The sequence below is a fragment of the Coloeus monedula genome (assembly GCF_965178545.1).
Source record: "Coloeus monedula genome assembly, chromosome: 7".
In the NCBI taxonomy this organism is placed as follows: Eukaryota; Metazoa; Chordata; class Aves; order Passeriformes; family Corvidae; genus Coloeus; species Coloeus monedula.
Genome location: NC_138787.1, coordinates 33,894,567 through 33,914,971, shown reverse-complemented (window position 1 = coordinate 33,914,971; position 20,405 = coordinate 33,894,567). Strand labels below are relative to the sequence as shown.

Sequence of the window (20,405 nt, the reverse complement as noted above, 5' to 3'; positions counted from 1 at the left end):
TCACACTCAAACATCCCCTGAAGACCTCACTGTCATGGTCAAGGCACACAGCCTCTGAAACAGATCAGCTCTTCATTCCAGCATCTTTGTTCCCATTTCAGGCTTGCACTGCTTTCTCTGTTCTTCCTGCCTCCACCACAAACTCATCAAAATAAGGTCTCAATCTTTATTTTTGCTTTTTATTTTTGTTCATCTGACATGTTAATTTGGCAAAGTGCTAAGCACATGCAGCTAAAATTGTGCTTGAACATCCTGGGAGCTGTGAAACACCACCAGCTTTTGACAATTAGTCAAAGCTGAACAAAATGACAATACTTTGTGGATTTCTGAGAAGCACAAGGCAGGGCTTAGCCCTTGGGGGAAGGCCACAGGTTTAAGCCACAGGTGCCATCTCTTGATTTTCTCTTTTTCTCCCTTACACTGAGCTCCATTTCTTCCTGATTGACAAAAACTCCCAGTTATAGCTAACTTCGGTAGAAGAATCAAAAGCAACAGAGATACTTTTACAGGTTTTGTCATCATTACAGCAGCAAAAAGCTTAAAGTGTTTACTGGCAGGAAAGTGGAAATAGTTGTGCGGTGTTAACTGCCCTTCTGACCTGGAGCTGTGTTATTCTTTAGGACTGTCTTTAATAGCACCTACCTTCAGAAATACAAGTACAGACACATGTCCAGTGCCCTTGAAAGAAAACCTGGCAATTAAATGACATATCAGAGATAAAGGTTATTCCTATCTCTCTTCTGCAGCAGCCAGAACAAAAGGCAGAGCTGGCTACTGCAACAGATCTGGCTTGGGCAGAAGTCCAAGCAGGCACACAATTTCTAGAAACCAGGATCTCATGTAAATCTCTGCAGTTTATTACTCCAATTCAACATCTTCTGCTGCTCTCAGCTGGCAGTAATGCACAGGGACCAAAAGTCCTCTAAGTAACTAGGTTCCAAACCATTTAAATCTTTATTGATTGAAACTAAATACTTGAAAAATTTGCCCAGAGGCTGCAGCCCGACTGCAATTCTACCAAAAAGCACCTCTGTGTTTGAGTGATCCTTTGTGATCCAAAGCTTTTTTGTGTGTACACAGCTAAGGAAGTCACATACACACTGAAAAAGTGCTTTGCCTTTCTGCTTTCATATAATAACAAGGTCTGCACAGCTACTGTTTCTACTTGGACAGCAGTGACACTGAGAAGCTTTAAAATGGAGATGGTCCTCCCTTTCCAACATAATCCAAAATTCACCCACAATAGAAGTTCATACCTGTCTTTCAATAAAGGCGTTCATCCTCTGGAGCATTCCCTCACAGGTAAATTCGTAGGGCAAGTAAGGGTCAATCTGTGGAGAGAGTGTGTTAAGGTTAGAGGGGTTTTTGTTTCAATCAACTTCATGGTGTACTCTGTGCCAGCAGCTTCTGTTCCAAATACTCCATTATAGCTCAAGTAGCAACAAAAGATACAAATAAACTTATTAACAAATAATAATTTTACAAAACCATCAGCAGTTTTAGTTGATTTTTGCTCCTTTTTAAAGGCAATAGGAGTTGCTCCTTGACTATCTTTATGGAAACTCGAGGTACACTGCAAAGTGGCAGATGTAAGGCTAGTCTGAGACCCTCTGGGATTCCAGAACTCCTGTTTTAACTAAGTTTCAGTTCTGAACTTGAAACGACAAAATAGAATGTGATACCTTTGAAAATTCCTTCAAACTCTTCCCCCTCTTGAAGTACCCTCATTACCATTCCACACTGTAAGTGCACAAGCACTTCTGTGGGAATGTCAGGGCTACAAATTCAGAGCTGAGCAGGGCAAAGTCTGCAATGCTCTAAGAATCAACAATGAAACTTCCTCACTGAATGCACAGAAAACACAGATTGCTGTATAATTCACACGTGAAATTCTCATTTCTATACAAATTCACCCACTCGTTCTTTTCAAGTAAGAACCTGACATATCCAGTACTAAAACATGATAATTTCGATACCATTGATATGCAATCATTTTTTCTTCAATATCCCACTAAAATGCAGCACTCATTAGACTAACATTAGGAGGCACTCTACATGCAGTACACACTACACCCTCAAGTGCTGATAGCAAATTGAGGACACATTTCTCACCTTTTGATTCAAAATTGATTTCACAGCCTTCTCAACCTCAGAAAGATCATTGATGTCCACAGTCCACACATGGGGCTTCCCAATGTAAACTTCAGCATAGGGATGCTGAGATGTCAACTGTAAGAAGAAATTATACTGGTAAAAAGTAATGTTCAAGATAACCTTGATTCTCACTCTCTTTATTAGACTTTTTGGATGAAATGCACTAGGATAGTGCAAAAATTCAGTTAGAACACAACAGTCAGCATCATTCCTTCTGAGCTACCTTTCAGATTTTCTCTTTAAATTTAGAGAGTGAATTTAATTGGAAAACTGAAAATCAGATAACACAGATCATAAATAAGATATGGGCACCTCTGTTTGTGGCTTCAATCTTCCCAGTGACCCACATCACAGAAGACTTGATTACTGAAATTACTTGCACCACGACCTTGCTTCCCCACAGCTCATTCACAGAGCCACCCTCCTTCTTCACAACCTGTCACTGCCACAAGTCCTGCTTATACTTGCATTATTGCCTCCCAGAGCTGTCATCCTCACCCTGAGTCCTTCAAATTTCAAACATTGCCAGAGTTCTGTGAGCAACAGTGAAGAAAGAATAATTTCTATCACAAAGAATGAATTCTGACTCTCATGGCTGAGAGTAGAAGAGTAACCTGACCTCACCAAGAGTGTTAACCAGTATTTTGCCCACCACTTTGTTAGAAAATAATATCAATGAATACCCAAGAAGGTACCTAAGAAGAGCTGTATCAGAGCTGCTTTCAGAACTACCAGGACAGCTCAGTAAGTATTTTTGTGACAGGTCACCCAAGAGTGAGAACATGCACATGAAGACACAGAAGCAAGCAAAAACTACAGAAGAGAGGAGTGGCCTCAGAGGAAAACTGCCCTTTCAATAAATGCCAAAAAACCCCACAGGACAGGTTATTTATAGGCAATGTTTATACAGCTGTCTCTTTATGCTGTCTTTACAATAAAAAGACGTTGCAGAAGATCTGAAGCAGGAAGCAGTGTTTGTTGGGAAGAACTTTCTCCTGCATAGGCATACACTGTACCTGATCTTCTTCTCAAGTGAGTGCAAGAAACTGTTGTATTCACTATTAAAATTATTAAAAACCCCATTAAAAAAAAAAAAATAGCCATTGCATTTTGTTTGTGGAGAAATAGTAACTTGCAAAGGTTACTTTACAAAACTACTTGACACAGACTTCAAATTCTTGTATGGATAATCATGTCATGGAACTACACAAGCTCTTTTTGTTCTTCTTTAGCACCTGAAGAATGGAGAGGAGCATTTAAGGACTTTTTTAATCTCAAAGAACCAGCACATGGATTACTGTCAATCAGATCTAAATGCAGTTGTGAGAAAAGGTTACTCTCAGGATAGGTCAGCAGGGCATGTGAATGCAGCAATATTCCTAATGGATATACACTATGTACTTTGGACTAGAGCAGTCAGTAGGGATTATTGTTCTGTACAAGTCAGGTGCACAGCATTTCTGTTAGCGCTGACACATGCCGGTGGGATTTACCATGGCATTCCAAGCCCTGAAATTCCTACTAAGCACTTGGATGGCTTCAGATTATGTACTGAGCCTGACCAGTGATGGTGTTTGGGCACAGAACAACTGGAAATGAGACAAAAACTGAGGGACTCACAGAAGAAAAGCTTTGAAAGGTGCCAAGCCCAAGGAGAGAGTTTAAACCTTTATTCCCTTATTGCTGTCTCCTTTGTTAGCAACACAGACTGAGACAAGGGACAAGCTTCAGCTTGTACAGGAGATGTGTATAACAAGAAAGGCAATTACAGTTGTGGATCACAAAATTATAAGGAATTTATGTTCCTGATTGAAAATGGGAAACTGTCTTTTGTTTATCAACCAGCCAGTGCTGCTCAGGACACAATTCCCATGGCCCAAGCATAACCTGAACTGGAAGTGTGGCTGTGCAAGGTTATCATCATCTACATGTTACCTGAGAGCTTTCCCTTGATGTAAATACATAAAGAATATAGGTACATACACCTGTGAGCAAGCCATGGCCACAGACACAAGTGCTAATGTCAGAAATGGCTCTGTGACTATTAAGTGCCTACAAGTATAGGCTGAATTTTACCTACACTGAAGGAAAAAAAAAAAAAAATCCAAATTCAGGGCCAGGATGAGGGGTTAGTTTACCTAGCCTCAGTTTTCTCTCACTAGAGTCTAAACACACAGACTGTTTTGAATGCTTGGAGTTTGGTTTTCCTGTTTTCCTCAAGAGTCAGTTCTCCAAAAGTCTTCAGCTTCTAACCACAAACACGGTGGGTGACCATTAATACCTTAACTCAGCAGTGCCTTGAACAGGTCTTTTCTGAAGAAAACAAAATCCCAAAGCACACGCACTACCACCCACAAATGCCATTTTCATGCTTTACTTAAACACCTGTTTACTTCCCGCACAGTACACTGCAATGTCTGTTTCTTCAACAAAATAAAAACCCTTTCAAATGATGCATCATGTATCAAAACAACACGATATGTTCCTGGGCAGAACACCAGGTTTTCAAGAGAAACTTCAGTTTATGATGTCTCAATAAGAAGTAGCAGAATGTACCCATAAGTAAATCTAGAGGTAAGGCTTGAAGTCTGCTAACAAAACCACTTTGATTATACTATAAAAATTAGGACTGATAGTCGCACCAAAGGCTACAGAAAAAAGCAGTTGCACACCTCTGGCAATAAACCTTGAACATTAATGTAATTTTTCCTACACTCTGTTACTAAAAAGAAACCCACAAGCACTTTCAATAAAAAAATTATCAAGATTGATAGAGCTTACCTCTCGAAGTGTAGGTTTGCCTTTGAAAAAATCCGTGTTTTTGCTACTTTTTGGTGGGTTAAATCTTAAATTGAGGAAAGCACATCCATTGGCAATAGCCTCCAAGGGAGCTGGCCCCTCATACGGAAATCCAAGACCAACAAACAGCTGTAAAATAGAAAATGAGGGATTTCTTAATTTTTGTTATTCACAAAAAAGCTAAGAGCTAGCTTAAAACAAACAATAACCTGTTCTAAATGTACCAGCCTAAAGAGAACGCAGTGCTAAGAAGAAAATGGGAGAAATTCAGCAGTTCACCCCCTCCCACCCAAGCAGTAATGGAATGTCCTGTAAAACACATCTGACAACCATCATCTGTAATGAGCTGAGGTGGTTTTTCATGGAGCTGAGGAAACAACAGTCCCTTTCATGGCTTGTTTTGGGGGGGGCTGGGGGGAAATTGGTGGTTTGATTGGTGCTGAAGTGGAATTTCTGGGGCTTTCCTACAGGTACAGGTTCTAAGGCAGCTACCTCCAGGAACAGCTGCACCAGTGTTTTCCCCACTCCCAAACCAGCCAAGCCGCTGGCTTTGCCAACAGGAACATGCGCCTGGCACACTAATTAAGCCTCCTAATTAAAACGGTAGGTGGCAGCAAACAGCAGCTCACGACACTGGACCGAGGCAGTCAGAGCTCGCAGGGGCTTCCAGAGGGTTCAACGCCTCCAAGGGAAACCGGAGCAAAAATCCATCCCAAAGCTTTTCCTGCACCTGCTGAGATTACAGGTGCTCTCGAAAAGGCACTGCTCTGTGCCAGTGAAACACATTAAATGGTTTTTTCGGAGTTGTTGGAAAAAATCTTGACCCCTTTCCTGGCCAAAGATAATGAAACCCCCTGAATTAAATACAGGATTCTTCATCTTCATTTGAATGTCTGTGTATGATGGGAGAATCACAAGCTCTGAGCTGGAACAGCAATTTCTCAGCACTGCTGCATAACAATGTGTACATATATATATATATATATATAGCTACTGCTTTTATCAAGAAAATAAAGCACACCCTTCATAACTATGAGAATCATGCAATCAGGACACATATTCAAAGAGGCCAAGATATACTATTCTGCATTAAATCTTCTGCAACACAGAAATGAATCCCAGTAACAGAACATTCACAGCTGGGGGCTCTTCCTAGGAGCTGATCCTAACATGGAAGCATAAACTTGTAGTCAGCCCTGACGTGCACAGGCATTGCAGCATCAATCCTCCCCAACCCATAGCAACAACAGTATAAATTCAGAGTTGGCTCATTTTAGAAAAGCAAGTTAACACTTCTTAGCATAGCTGAGGATATACAATTTTCACTGCATGGAGCTGAATATTGTAATTTCAGTTCTCAGCATTCAGGTTAAAGAAGTTGCCTACTTGCAAAAACTTTCTCAACTATCTCACACATTTAAATCTTACAGAAACTCTCCAGTGGCTGATAATAAAAAGATCCAGAAAATGAATTCTACTAAAGACAGATAATCTAAATTCTCATTTTATATATGGCATAAGATAGCCCACCTTTCAGTCAGAAAAAAGCATGCTAAATATAATCTCAAAAGAGGCTGAATTTACAGCAAGATAATCTCTTGGAAATAACGAATTAAGGACATGAAACCATTTCATGCAGTCTGCACGTAAAATATTATTTATTTAAACTACTCCTTAGTTCAGGCAGAAAACCAGCTGAGAACCAGCAATTAAATCTATCTGAAGTATCAATTCTCCTATGATCCTGTGTTTGTCTGTTATGTAGGAGTGCTGGGTTGTTTGCTTAGTTTTGCACTTTTTTAATAAACCACTGCTGTGCACTGCTGAGTTCTGTGTCTGACTGGTCCATTTATTTAGGAGGAAGCTCCATGGGAAAAGAAACATGGGTTTATGTTTTGACAGCACAGAGCACACTACCATCACTTAATCTATAATAAATAGCTTACCACCTGTTTCACATCCATTTTCCAACCTCACCTCTAAGCAGCACTGTTCCTTTGAAGGAAGAAAGAAGGATGTGTCTGATCCCTAGAACAGGGTGCGTGTGTGTGTGCTGCCTGGTGGCCTGAGGTTGCAGCCTGGCTCACAGCTGCCTGCAGCCCCTCAAATCCTTCTTTCAGCCCTTCTATCACCCTCCAGCACATCATCATCAAGCCAGCTGAAATTCCCAAACTCAATCCAGACCCTTCTCCACAAAACTGTCCCTTATAAAGTGTCCTTGCCCATGGCAGGGGGTGGAACTAGATGATATTTAAGGTCCCTTTCAGCACAAACTGTTCTGTGAGTCTCTCCACGATTAATGTTCCTAGGTTAGGGAGTCAGTATTTTTGTCTGGTATAAAGAGCAAAACAGAAATATCTTACATGCCTCAAGAAAGTCACATTCATTACGATTAAAAGAGCAAGTATTAGAGAACACAGGCCTTTTCTGTAACTCACGATGCTCTCATTTGCTAATCCTTTGAATTACATGCTTGTTATTTCCAGAAAGGCTAAAACAATCTGTCAAGGTACTCCCTAAGAGTATGCAGCAAATACTGCAAGTCACTAACTGAAAAAGAGCTGAAAAAAAGAAAAAAGTCGAAACAACAATCAACCACTTTCAGTGATGCAAACATCCATCCTCAGTACAGACAAGGCTGTGGGGAAGACAAGGCTCTGTCCCACAGAGTAGATTTAGACCAGGCTGTGTTTCCCCTAATTTGTGATGTAAGTGTGCACTGCTGCCTCCCATATGGAAGGTGCTGACTATGGCTCTTAGGGTGATTTCTCATCAGATGTAGGTCTGGTAACCCAGTCCAGCATGGGGAGGTACCCGCACCCTAGGGCTGAAGATCCATATTGCAAAACTCCAAATGTGACTGTGTTGGTAACACCACAGTGGGCACATGTGGCTAAAAATATTAGTCCTGATCTTACCCTGTTAGCTGCAGCAGAACTGCTGTGCAGAGTGGAATTTATGCTTTATGATTTACTGGTTGATTAGTGCTTGGAAAAAATTCATATTCTGTTTGTGAGCATTTTTTTCACCTTTCCGATGTTTCTGAAAGCAAAAGCCATAATTTTTACTAGAGAGCTTTAAGTGGGCACAGGGCACTGATGCCTTAAGAGGCCTCCTAGAAACAGAGACTAGACAGGAGTAAGGGAATAAAGCAGGTATTTGTTTGAAAGGCCTTCAAAGGTACCCCCTGGGGCCAGAGGCTACTGCCAAGGCAGACCCCAAGATGGACCACAAGTCACGAATTCTTCACACTTTAATAGGTTTGGTTAATTTGCATATCAGGATTAATTCTCCAGTTAATTTAATTCAGTTTAATGATGTAATTTCCCCTCTGCTTGCCTCCTTAGAGGCTCTTTGGTTGATACTTTTTGGGCCTAGGACAGTCTGGGTGTCCTTGAAGAGCGGGCCTGGAGATGGTTTGTTATGTCTAACTACCATGAGAGAGCAGAAACTAACAGGCTACAAGAAACTTCAGAGTTACACACTAAGCAGTACAGAATTTGAAAAATATAGTTAAAACCTAAGGCATCAGCACAGCCAGCTCTGCACATTGACACCCCACAGAATGTGGTGATTGCCAGAAGGAAGTTACACTGTAAAAGTCTATCTAAAAGAGATAACTGCCAATAAATACAGAAGTAGAATGATCATGGAAACAGCAGTGTGGGGTTGGTTTTTTTTAACCTGCTCCTTTTTAGTAAGGTCTGCTACCCATGTGTGTCTGTGCCTGTAAGCCTGCATGGACCAGAGAAAGGGATTTGTGTCTGCAACATCACTGGCCCAAATTGAGCAATGCAGGTGCTGAAACCCTTAGAGTTTCATTTTCATAAGAAAGGCTCCTCAGGAACCTTTTCTGCCTTTGTAATGAACTGAGCCTCTGGTTTGGAGTGCCAGACTTTTGAGTTGGCCACCCAGCATCACACCAGCCAAGACACCACTCTTGCTGCTGTAATGTAAATGGTCCTCTCCCAGTGCAGTAGCTAAATGGAGACATCTCTGACACAAAACGTGACTCACAACCCCTCTCATGAAAAGCAGTATGTTTTTTGCTTTTTTTTTTTAGACTTTCAACTAATACTAAGCAATTTATTTGTGGAGTTTACAGCACCACATCAGACTACTATTAAAATAAGTAAGTAAACAATCTTTCTAAATTATAGCCAAAAGTATAAAATAAGGAGTGAATGCTTTACTTCACTGACTGTAATTATGACTAGCTGAATAGCTAAGAAAAAAAATTCATATTCCAGAGACTAAATGCTGTAGTTCCATGCACAGGAGTGTTTATCTTCTCCTCTCCCCTTTCTAGCATTACTGAACTTTATCTAATTTATTCTGTCAGGCTGGTAGGTTGATCACCACTTTTATATGCCTCCTTACTGAACTTATATATTCTCTTCTGAACTCCAGAAAGAGGAGTATAGCAAAGGTTAAGTGTCTTGCCATATTGTGCTCAACAATACAAAATACTTTCTGCAAAAGCCAATCTCAAGTCGTTTGTGATTCAAACAACTTGAGAATAGAATCACTAGTTAAATGTCTTTTCAGCTGATTTTATGAAGTGTGTGGAAGTAAATATATATTCCTTCATAAGAGGCAATATGAAAACAAAGTTTATTTGCCTATGTCTGTCTAAGCAGGGTGTTACTTTTATTAATCCCCATACAGAAATTGCAAACCCCACTTAATAAAATAATTCAAACTCTCTCAAAAATTCACAGTGACTTGAAGGAAGAAGTTGCATCTGAAACTTTTTTGAAAGGAGAAATATTTCTCAATAATTCAACACTGGTTCCTCCAAGAGAGCCTGGTCCAACTCCTCCAGCTGCCCACTTGGCAAGGAGCCCTGTGAGTTGGCAGGAAGGCTGCCAGCTCGCCTACCCCATTCTCCTCCGACGTGATGAATGGCTTTACATCTCCTCATTAGGAACTGGAGACATGGCTTGTTTTTGTCATGCTCTACACAGCTGAAGCAGCCATGATGAATCTCAAGCAGCCCCTCCTGCCTGCAGAACTCACTCCCTCCAAAATGTGCTGCTTTATAGTGCACACAGAACGAAATGGCAGCTGCATGCTGCCCAGAATAACTGTGTCCTACCAGCTACTGCAGGGACCAAAGACATTTTGGGAATGCAAAGCTCTGATTAAGAATCACAGGGCTGAGCTGTCACCTATTGGTATTTTGCTGTCTAAGGACAAAGTGAAGCAGTGCAGCATAAGCTGACACTTCTGACTAGGCTGAACCACGTGATCTGTTAAATTATTATTTAGCTCTCCCTTTCTCAAAATCAGAACATTTGTCAGCTGACCTAACAAAAAACTGCTAACACAGTGTTGAAATCACAACCAATGACAGACAATCCTTGCCCTTGGTCTCAACACATCCGAAGGCTTCTGGAAGTTTAAGAACAAAGGTTGCTGTCTCCCTGTGATGCTCCAGACGAGCATTGTCTCCACAGATGTTCCCAGCCCAGAGTTATGGCCCTGATTATTCACACATTTGCAGCACATGGACAGTCTGGTGACAAAACCCCGTAACTAAATTCATTAGGGGGCTCTGGTCATGTTGCCTAGTGAATAAAGTGATTATGATTAAAAATTGTCCTTGAACATCACTGCATGCATGTGTACACACACACACGGGGCTCCTCTGGGCACAAAGCTCCTATCCAAGTCAGCCTGATTTTTGTGAAAAACCTGCACCTATTTTAGCAATTCAATCCATGATCCATCTGATACAAACACAATTGACCCACACAGACAGCAGATGGCCACCAGCGACAGGTGAGCAGTGTTTTGTACTAAGCTGCATTCAAGTATTGCCTCTTAAAGGGTATCAAAATCTGGAACTGTGAATATATGGGCAGCAAGAAGACTTAGAGCAAGTGTGTCTGTTGATCAACACTGACAGGTAACCATATGCTGAGGCAGAACAGCCAGAGTACCTAGGAGATACTAAGCATCAGCCAGCAAAAAAAATAAAAACCTCACCCACTCCCCCAACCCCCCTCCAACTGAAATGGTTCAAACAAATTAGATGGGAGATCTCAGTTTCCACTTTCAGTTCCAGATGCTGCTGTTTTACTTTTTCTGTTCAATTAGATATATTGAAACTGTATTAGACAGGAATAATAAGCAAAATGCATGATGCAATAAGCCATATTTAATTTCATTTTGTTGCAAAATCAGAAATACATTGCACCCTCATTTCCCTGACATATATTACTAATACTTATGTATTAGGAGAAGCAGATGGACTATTAACAGCTTATCATCAGGGCAAAGTTTTTTTAGCCTGGCTGTATCCTAAATAAATAATTTCCTAAAAAGAAAAACAGCTTTTGTCATTTGCAAACCTGCTAACAAAAGTTCAGAAAAGCCATATAAAAATACTGTTTGGAGATGTAATTTTTAAACCCCTGACTTTCTGATACAGGGTTCTGAAACATATTGATGATTTTCTCAGTGCCATCTACTAAGAAATGCAGCAAATTATGAAAAGGCTTTTCCCCAATGTTAAGAAAGAAAAAAAAAAAAATCAACCATAACCACTGAACAACAATAGAATAAAAATCACTAAAATCTAAAATGCTCCAGGACTCTGACAACAGTACAGCACAGAGCCATACTTTTCACCAAATCCTTTTTGTGGAAAATAAGCAACTTACTGTCTCAGGAGCACTTCACAATCCCAACAGAGTCTATTCTATCTGATGCTACAATTACTACTCAAATTCTGAGCGAAACAAGTCTGCTACCCCTGTGTCACAAAATCCATATTACTAAATTGCATAACACATAGATATCAACTTGAGTTTGTCCTAAATTGAATGTCTTTACATTGCATCTTAGAGCAAATATAATCAATAACAACTAGATGAGAGATCTAGTTAATACTGAAAAGCAAGCTTTTTAATGTGATACATGCAAGATTGCTGACAAAAAATTAGAGAAAGACTTAGTTAAACGTAACTATTATTATGAACTGGTATTTGTATAGGGACTTCAGTAATTCTATAGGAAGTCCATTTGCTTATTTTACTATTTCAGTGAATAGAACACATGTTTTTTTAGGAGGTAGTCACTGTTCACGCTCAGGGTTATTACAAGGTCAATATTCTTCTCACATTATGATGAATGCAGGGATTTCATACTCCACACAGGCAAAAGCTGTGTAATCTCAGATTATCTATGATGAAAGCAAATGTTGACTTTTTAATATGCAACATTATGTGTGTCTGCATGCATCAACACACAGTGGGTGCCTTTAAAAACTCATAATTTACCAACAGCTGTCACACAGAGATGTCAAATTACCACCATTTGCCTAAGTACTTAAAAAAAGAAGATCTCTGCAGTTGTGTGGGAAGCCTAAGAGGTGCTTGCTTTTTTCTTTTCTTTTTTTTTTTTTTTTTTTTTTTAAGAGATTTTTCTGTGAAAGTGCACAGCAAGAAACTATCAACAGTGGTGCACTTCCACCACTGTTCCACCATTTAAAATTAGATTTTGCTAATTTTAAACATACAATCCCCTTCTTTCACCAACTTGAAGTTAAACATCCTATTTAAATGCAATCTACTGAAGTGTTTTAGTGCTGCAAAGTGCCAGAAAGATAATGGGAAGGGCACAGAATCCAGACAAAGCTTTCTAACTGTGGGGATGAAAGTTTATTTCAATGTATATCCCATCCCTTATCTTGAGTTCCCTTGACTCTGGAGCCACAGGCAAAGCACATCACGAAAAGCCACGCTCTTCTGCTCACTCTCTGTGCACAGCTGAAGCAGAGGAAGGACATGAATGGCAAATGAAGTGCAGCTTTGCTTTTCTCCCTGAGAGAGCAGGGTTGCTCTGGGTTAAAGTCATTGGGAGGGCAGAGCAAGCATGCAGCTGTACAGCTTTTGAATGTTACCTAACGTTGACCTCAGGGATGTAAACTAGAGCACACTCTCAGCTGATAATCTCCTTGAGCTGAATATCACATTCAAGAAAATGAAAAATGCATTTATCCCTGTTTCTCAAGCTGGTTGTTAAATGTGACTGTGGGTTGTCATCCCAAATTTCTAATTCGAGCTGTCAATCCACCAAACACGGACATGATGAGAAACGTATTCTTGGCACACAACTTAAGCTCCTTTACACATGATAATTTTTTTCCAGTGCTTTTAAATTAAGAGCTTATTCATAGGAGGTGAAATGCATGCACTTCAGACACCCTCTATCTGGAGCTATTTTTTGCCACCACTCCTGCTTGACGAACTTACTTTGGTTTCTCTCAGCAGAAATTGCAAATCCCGCCCACTGAGTATTCCATGGTTCTTTACATAGCCAGGAATGTACATGGTGCTTGTCCCATGAACAGTCCCATGGACCTCCATATAGGTGTGGATGACATCCAGATAAGCCTTCTTGTCCTGTAATGGCAAGGAAAAAATATTTTCAGTCATTACAAATTTGAACAAGCAGTATTTAATCAGAGCTGTTCTTTATCTCCTGTACCACAAAAGCCAGGAAGAGAAGAAGTTAATTCATTCCTATTTGATTTCTATAATATTTGATCTTTCATTATTTTATTAGTTTGGTTTTCTACTAAACCGGAAGAAAACTGCAGCTTTTCACTCATAGTCGAGGTATAAAGAAATCAATACCAAGGCCCTCTTAACTTCTAATTGGACAAAAAACAGGACACCATCAGACAGCTGTAATCTCTGCATGCCTCAACAATACTTGGCTTAAAATTACAGAAAACTCATTTTGAAATATCAAATTTTCACTGATTTTGTCAAAGATGCAAAATAATTATCTTCTTTGTGAAGAAAAGGGTGAATATCACCTTAGTCAGATGCAGTCTTGCCAACTGAATAACTGAACACACTCCTTTATCTAAATACCCAGTGTTTGAGTTCCATGAGAGACCTACAAATATTCCACCTACCTAAAGTTTTGGAGGCATTTTGGAAAAGACCCAGAGAAGAACAATGGCTTTAATGTTGCAGTAAAAAAAAAAAAAAAAAAAAAAAATAGTACACCATCCTAGTTTGCACACAAGAATTACTTTAATTTTCAGTGCCATATGTTTTTTGAGTTTTAAAGACTACTGGCATTCCAAGGCAATTAGCTGAAGACTGTATTTACACGCAGTCTGCAACACAGATCAGAAGACTTTCCTTCAATATTTGCACATAGTCTTAGTAATAGCTCTAAAATCAGGCAACAAGTCGCCATACTTCTTGGCAGCAAGAGAGTTTTTACAAATTCTACTTTCACTCACTATTTTTGTCATGTAAATTCTGTGCAGTGTTCCTCCACAGCCCTGTGGGAAACCTGGCCAACAATTGTACTGAAGTTCATTCAAAGGACAAGTTAGGCTGATGAAAATCCTGTCTTTTCCAATCCTGGAGGAGCAGATATCAGGCCTAGGTGGATGAGTGCTACTTCTTACAGCTTCCTTGCTGAATTAGTTGTTGCAGAGGGTATTTAATGTCCATAACAATGGCTTCTCCCTTCAGCCTGCACTGCTGGTGACCTGCCTGTGCTGGGGAGGATGGGCTGACTCATCTCTGAGTGTCCCTCCTGGCAGTTCTGCCAAGGCTGCACCAGCCAGACACTGTCCTGGCCTAAGTGTTACATAAAACAGCCAACAGATAAAGATGCTTTCTTGTTCAATGTGGCTGCTGTTGTTATTAATTAACACAAATTATTCAAACAACTGAAAGGTTGCTCCATTTTTCACTTTAAATTTGAATTACTCTGTAAGACATGTTCTCACGTAATTGTTAAAATACCATAATTAGGAACTTTGAGAAACTCATACACTTTGTCAAGAGAAAATCCATTTAGAACTTTTTTCTTTGGAAATGAGCAGGAGAAATATGAAAGGAATGGCCTGGTCTTGTTTCCAGAGGATACTTTAATCCTGCCTGCCTGGCTTTTAATATATCCAGAACTTTGGAGTGTTCAGGGTTCTGAATGGAAGAGAAGGCAAGGAAGCAACAGGTACTACTGACATGATCCACCTGCAGCAACAAGATCAAGGCACTTGCCTCAGATTTTACTGGCTCATGACACAAACCCTGGTGACACAAATGCACTCTAAATCAAGAAAAATTTGACAAACAAGCAGCTTGAAAGAACAAAACCAAGATTACCTAAAATTGCACTTCTTTTCAAGATTGCAATGACAATTTTACAGACCTTTTACAGAATATTTAGCTGTTTTAAAATGACATTAACCATGCACAGCCTTAACTGGGAATATTGCTTAGGCATATGACTGAGTTCTTTCCCAATTCAGAGTCTAAAACCACAGATAAAACATTTATTATCCTAGACAGAATCAAAGCCCAACCTTATTTACTTCTAGTCAAAACCAGCTGCTTTCATAATCATCTATAAAGTACCACAAAATACTATTACCACCTTATACTTTACCTCAAGCTCACCAACATTTGCCTCCTTTTGCAATTAAGTAGTCCTGAATTTCCACATTCTTTGCAGACAAGTGTTATTTTGGATCATAAAAGTATATATTCTAGGAAGCCACCTCACAAAAATAATCAGGACACATAATCAAATTCTAGACATTGAAACCAGTGAATTAGAAAATGAGAGAGTGCAAAAATGGCATTTATAAATAGAAAGGCTACATGTAAATAAAGCAAGGAATGTGACTTGCAAACGAAATATTAACATTCCTTCAACTATTTATCCACTTCCTGAGTTTGCTCACTTGGGAGCAGATATAATTATTCTTTTATCTTAAACCACTTGAACTTTACTTTCTCCAAGATGAATTCAAAGAGACAAGGTCATGAGCTGCTGGGGAGTAATGCAAACCTGACATTCTCTGCAGTTTGTATCAGACTGCACTGCTCACCCTGCTGTCCATACTGCAAACCTAGACTTAGAGGATGGAAGATAATCACATTTAAAAAAAGGCAAATTATTTCCCCTCAGAACCAAAATGGAAATGTAACAGTGAGTAACAGCTACACAAACCTTTTCTGAAACAATTTTTCAGCAGCTAAAATAAACATGCCATTCAGGAAAGTACTTTTTGTTGATCACTGACTGCATAACTGTTATTACTGTTCATCAATCATTTCCACCTACTTTTAAAAGCATCATGATAAGGCCTTTCTCAGCAAAGAAATCAAGTGACAACTGTTTGAGAAGTCTTTCCCTAGGACAATGTTGACAAGAAGACACAGTATGAAGAGGTGAAATTTTAAGTTTGGTGGGTGAAAAATTTAAATATAAAAGCTACAAAAATATGTGGTGGAAACACAATTCATCAAGAACTAAACTCTGCTTTTAGTTCTCTCAGTGTAGTAGCTGGTGATAATTAACAACTCTGCTTTACCAACAGTTTGCCAGTCCAAGGTAATGACAGTATTTTGTAATTTTGGACCATTCAGGTGCACTCACAGAACACCAAAAATTCAGCACTTAATGAAACCAAGCACTGCTACAGGCCAACTACATAGAGAAGAGCTTGATTTAGGGTTCTCAACTGCTTTATGGCTTGAAAGTTCAGACTGCAAAACATATGTAAAACAGCCCATATATCCAGCCTCGCTTCCTTGCATTGAAAAATTCAGAAGGCAATGGTTTTATAAAGCTTGACAAATGTAATTCAGAAAAGCCAGTACTGGGATACATCTTTGTGTGTATCCTAAAAGCATACTGTTAGAAGTCTTATCATTTGGGTGCTTATGTGTGGAAGTGTCAAGTCAAAAGTGAGCCAAAATGCAGTGTATGTGCCATGTATGACAATCGAGATTGTGACACAAACATAATCTCTGCTTGAGAACTGTCACCCTCTCAAAGACTTCTCAAGACATCCCTGAATAAAGAAAATTCTGTCTACCAGGGAGTTAGAAGAGAGCACAAAGGCTGGGGAATATTAAGAGAGTCAAATACATACAGTGTTTTACAGGGGTAAATCACAAAGACTAGATTAATTCTCCTGGAACTCAAATATGAAAGTTTCAAACTGCCCTGAATTCATAAATGGATGTAGAGAGGATTTAGTGATTCATGGCTAGCAAGTATGAACTCTACACTGAACAAGTTATCTGAAATTTAAATAAAGAGTTAACTATGTAACCACATAAACCCATCAAAATTACAGTAGTCAGTTCTTCCTGTCCAAGGAAATCCTCTCTCACCAAACTGGTAGTGTTCTCTAAAGAAGCCAATCAGCTTGTAGGAGTTCTTTGAAGTTCTTAAAGGAATTAAATCTCTTGGAGAGAGATTGGGAATCACTCTTGTGAATTAACAGTCATCATGTGAATGAGAATGGAGAAGTGACAAAAGCATGCTGTCATTATTCACAGTAGCAAAACTCAAACTAACTTCAAAATGTTGCATAAAAACATCATAATATTGAACACCTGGGGCTTTAAAGCTTTTGAAAAAGTCCCCTCAGTAATCTAAGGGACAGAGAGACTAGAAAAGAGACTAGAGAGTTGATAAATTCAACTGTCACCAAACCCGGGAATAAACTCTCCAAGCAGTTAGTCAGGTTAGAAAGCTGACATTACTTTATTAACAGCACTGGATGCATGGGGAATTCTCCCCAAAGTATGCATGCCCAGTAACCTAAGAGACCAGATTATATTCCTGAAACTAATACATATTCATTACATTTTCTAAATACATGTACATGTGCTAATTATTGCCATGGACTTGTTTGGATATGGTTCTAGATCTTTTGATGAATTTTTTTCTCCTTGAGAGTATCTCAAAGATGTCATCAGGTCACGATGTAGTTCTCTTACCCTTCTTTTCTCTAACACACAACCCTCATTCCCAAAACTATGATATCAGCTAGTACATATTAATCACTGATAGAAATAAACAAGGAGGCATTAGCTGGCACAAGATTTATTAGTCTCAGACACAGGGAGTTAACACAAGGCCACATTAATCTCTGGCATTTGTACTAAGCACTGTACGGTACAAAACTAAGCATTAACCATGAATGTGAGGATCACACACTATGTGCTAAAGTTAAAAGAATTTTCCGACATTTTTCCCCATTGCTGCATAGACTTCACAGAAATAAAACCTGTTTGCTAACATAACTAAAGTGACACAAATGTTAAAAACCAGCCTTCACTTCAGGTGTGGAAAAAAACTCCTGAGCTAACCAGTGTTACTCAAGAACAAAGACTTTGCATTATACTAACATATGATTATGGACCATGAAGAAAATCAGTCCATTGTTCAGTAGCAGTCAGTCCACCCACCAACCAAGTAAATGATAGGAATTATTTGGAAAGAAATTCAGAAATAAAGAGAATATTATTGAACTATTCTATAAAAAACATTCTCTCCCTCCTCACACACTGCTGCACTTCTGGTCCATTTTCTCAAAAAGAAGCTGAAAACATTGGACAGCGTTCTGAGAGGGGTAAGAAGGATCCAAGATACAGGACAGTGTCCACTGTTACACACAGAAATCTGCAAGAAATTCTTTAACAATTCCTCAGTTGAAAAAGACAAATTGTCAGAATATGAGGGAGGTTTACAAAACCACAGTTGGCATAAAGAACATGGATAGTGTGACTGGCTATTCAAAATGTCCTATAGAAAGAAACCCAAAAAAGCTCTTCGGGGGTAGGTTTAGAAAGATGCCCAGGTTAGCAGTTTCTCCTGCAAAAGGTCATAGATTTGAGGGACTCCATTACAGAGAAAGTTGCAGAGGCAAAAAAAGTTTGCATAGGTTCATAATCAAACAAACACTTTGAAATCACCTCTTACTGAGATCTCAAGAATGCGTGAACAGACAGTTTATCAACAGAGAAACAGATTCAGGAATTACCCCAAGTTAGAAAAGCTGGAAAGAGAGAGAATTTGCAAGGGAAGTATTATATAACTTTGCCATGCTCATGCTCTTCCTGAATGTCCATTTATGGCTTCTTTTTTAGGCACCATATATCTCTGAATAAAACACACATTGGCACATATTAGTTTTGCACAAACAATGAATAAAACATCTCAGTGAAGACTCAGGATTTCTGGCAGAGCTTGAAGAACCCTATCCAGTTCCCTATCCTCATCTTTATCTTTTTCATCCATGAAGGTTTGGGATTTTTTAAACACCGAGGTTTTCCCAAGATTTGACAAATCTCATTGTCATGCAATGCACACCAACACCTAGGCAGCAATTTCCTGCCCTTTGAATGGAAATTTCCAGAACCAACAATGAGATATCCTTGTGCACTGTAAGTGCTGAAGGAGAAAAGTGAAGGAGTACAGTTGAAAATAGGAAGTGGACCACAGGAAGAAAAGGTTGTGTTGGTTTTGTGCTAGCCAAATAACAATAGATGATTGTGTTAATCAGTGCTGTAAGACCTCATGAATTCATTTTGCAGCTGAAGAGTTCTGCAAAGTGAGAAGCTGATCACTGACCTGACAGGTAAATATCCACAAAAAAGTAGTTTTCATTCTTTCTTCAAAATAAATTAAATTCTAATTTTCATATTAAATGTTAAAGAATAACCCTTTAAAAGAGTATGCTTATTTACTGCAGTCATTTGCTTTGATTGACTTGTTTCTGATCCACACTGCTTTCAGAAGGAAACGGTGAATTTCAGAAATGTTGCTGAACTAAAGTGTCTGGCTCATTTCAATTTGTTATATTTGTGGCATAAGGCAGGACAGTGCTCCGGGTGCCAGGCCTTAGGGAAACTTTTGATTGATTGATAAGCCCCCAGTGTTGCTTCACATTTTTGGAGGAACATAAGATAGTACTATCAAGAAACAAGTTTGTGAGTGCACTGACCACATGGGAGAAAAGGTGAGAAGGAACTTTTGTCCCTTTACTTATTTTTCTTTTATGCTGGAATGAAATATTTATTCAAAGTACAATGCTAAACATGAAGTACAAAAACCAACCAGAAGGAAGGGACTTTCCACCCACTTCATGCAAGAGGGCATATGATGGGGAAATTACATTTCATTACATGTCCCCTGGAGCTATAAAGAGGAGACATTAGTGTGAACAGCCTCGGTGATGGGCTTTCCCATTGAGAGCAAGCTAAAGGTAACCATTTCCAATGCAGTTCTTCAAAAGTTGCTGTGCAGGCAGTATGTATTTAAGAAGAATGCCCAGCTTGTCAAGTGGCATTAGTAAGGAACTCACGCATTATTTTGCCTCTAAACATAGAAATATTTTCAAGACAGCTCCAATAAACTATAATAAAATACTAAAGCAATACACTTATGCATTGATACCTATTTTCTGATACAAGCAACCTTCTGACTTCTCTCACAGAACCCTACAAAAAAAAAAATAGCAAATACTGCAAAATGAATCTTGACTCTTTCTGTCTTCTAGGATTAAGGGTCAAATTAGTGGAATAGTATAACAGTAAGTTATAGAAAAAAGAACAAAGACTTAGAAAAAGGAGCTAAGGCAACATGAAAGGCTTCAAACATTCTCTTTT

The 20,405-nt window shown here is 39.2% G+C and overlaps 1 protein-coding gene across 1 annotated transcript in view; it reads right to left on the bottom strand.

Moving 5' to 3' along the window:
- Window positions 1–20,405, bottom strand: part of MGAT5 (alpha-1,6-mannosylglycoprotein 6-beta-N-acetylglucosaminyltransferase) — a 117,055-nt gene that overhangs the window by 9,648 nt on the left and 87,002 nt on the right. Inside the window, exons 12-15 of the mRNA XM_082284669.1 lie at window positions 13,215–13,364; window positions 4,936–5,082; window positions 2,113–2,229; window positions 1,257–1,331 (exon numbers count right to left, since the gene is read on the bottom strand). Of these exons, the coding sequence (XP_082140795.1) occupies window positions 1,257–1,331; window positions 2,113–2,229; window positions 4,936–5,082; window positions 13,215–13,364 (489 nt within the window). The remainder of the gene's footprint in view (window positions 1–1,256; window positions 1,332–2,112; window positions 2,230–4,935; window positions 5,083–13,214; window positions 13,365–20,405) is intronic.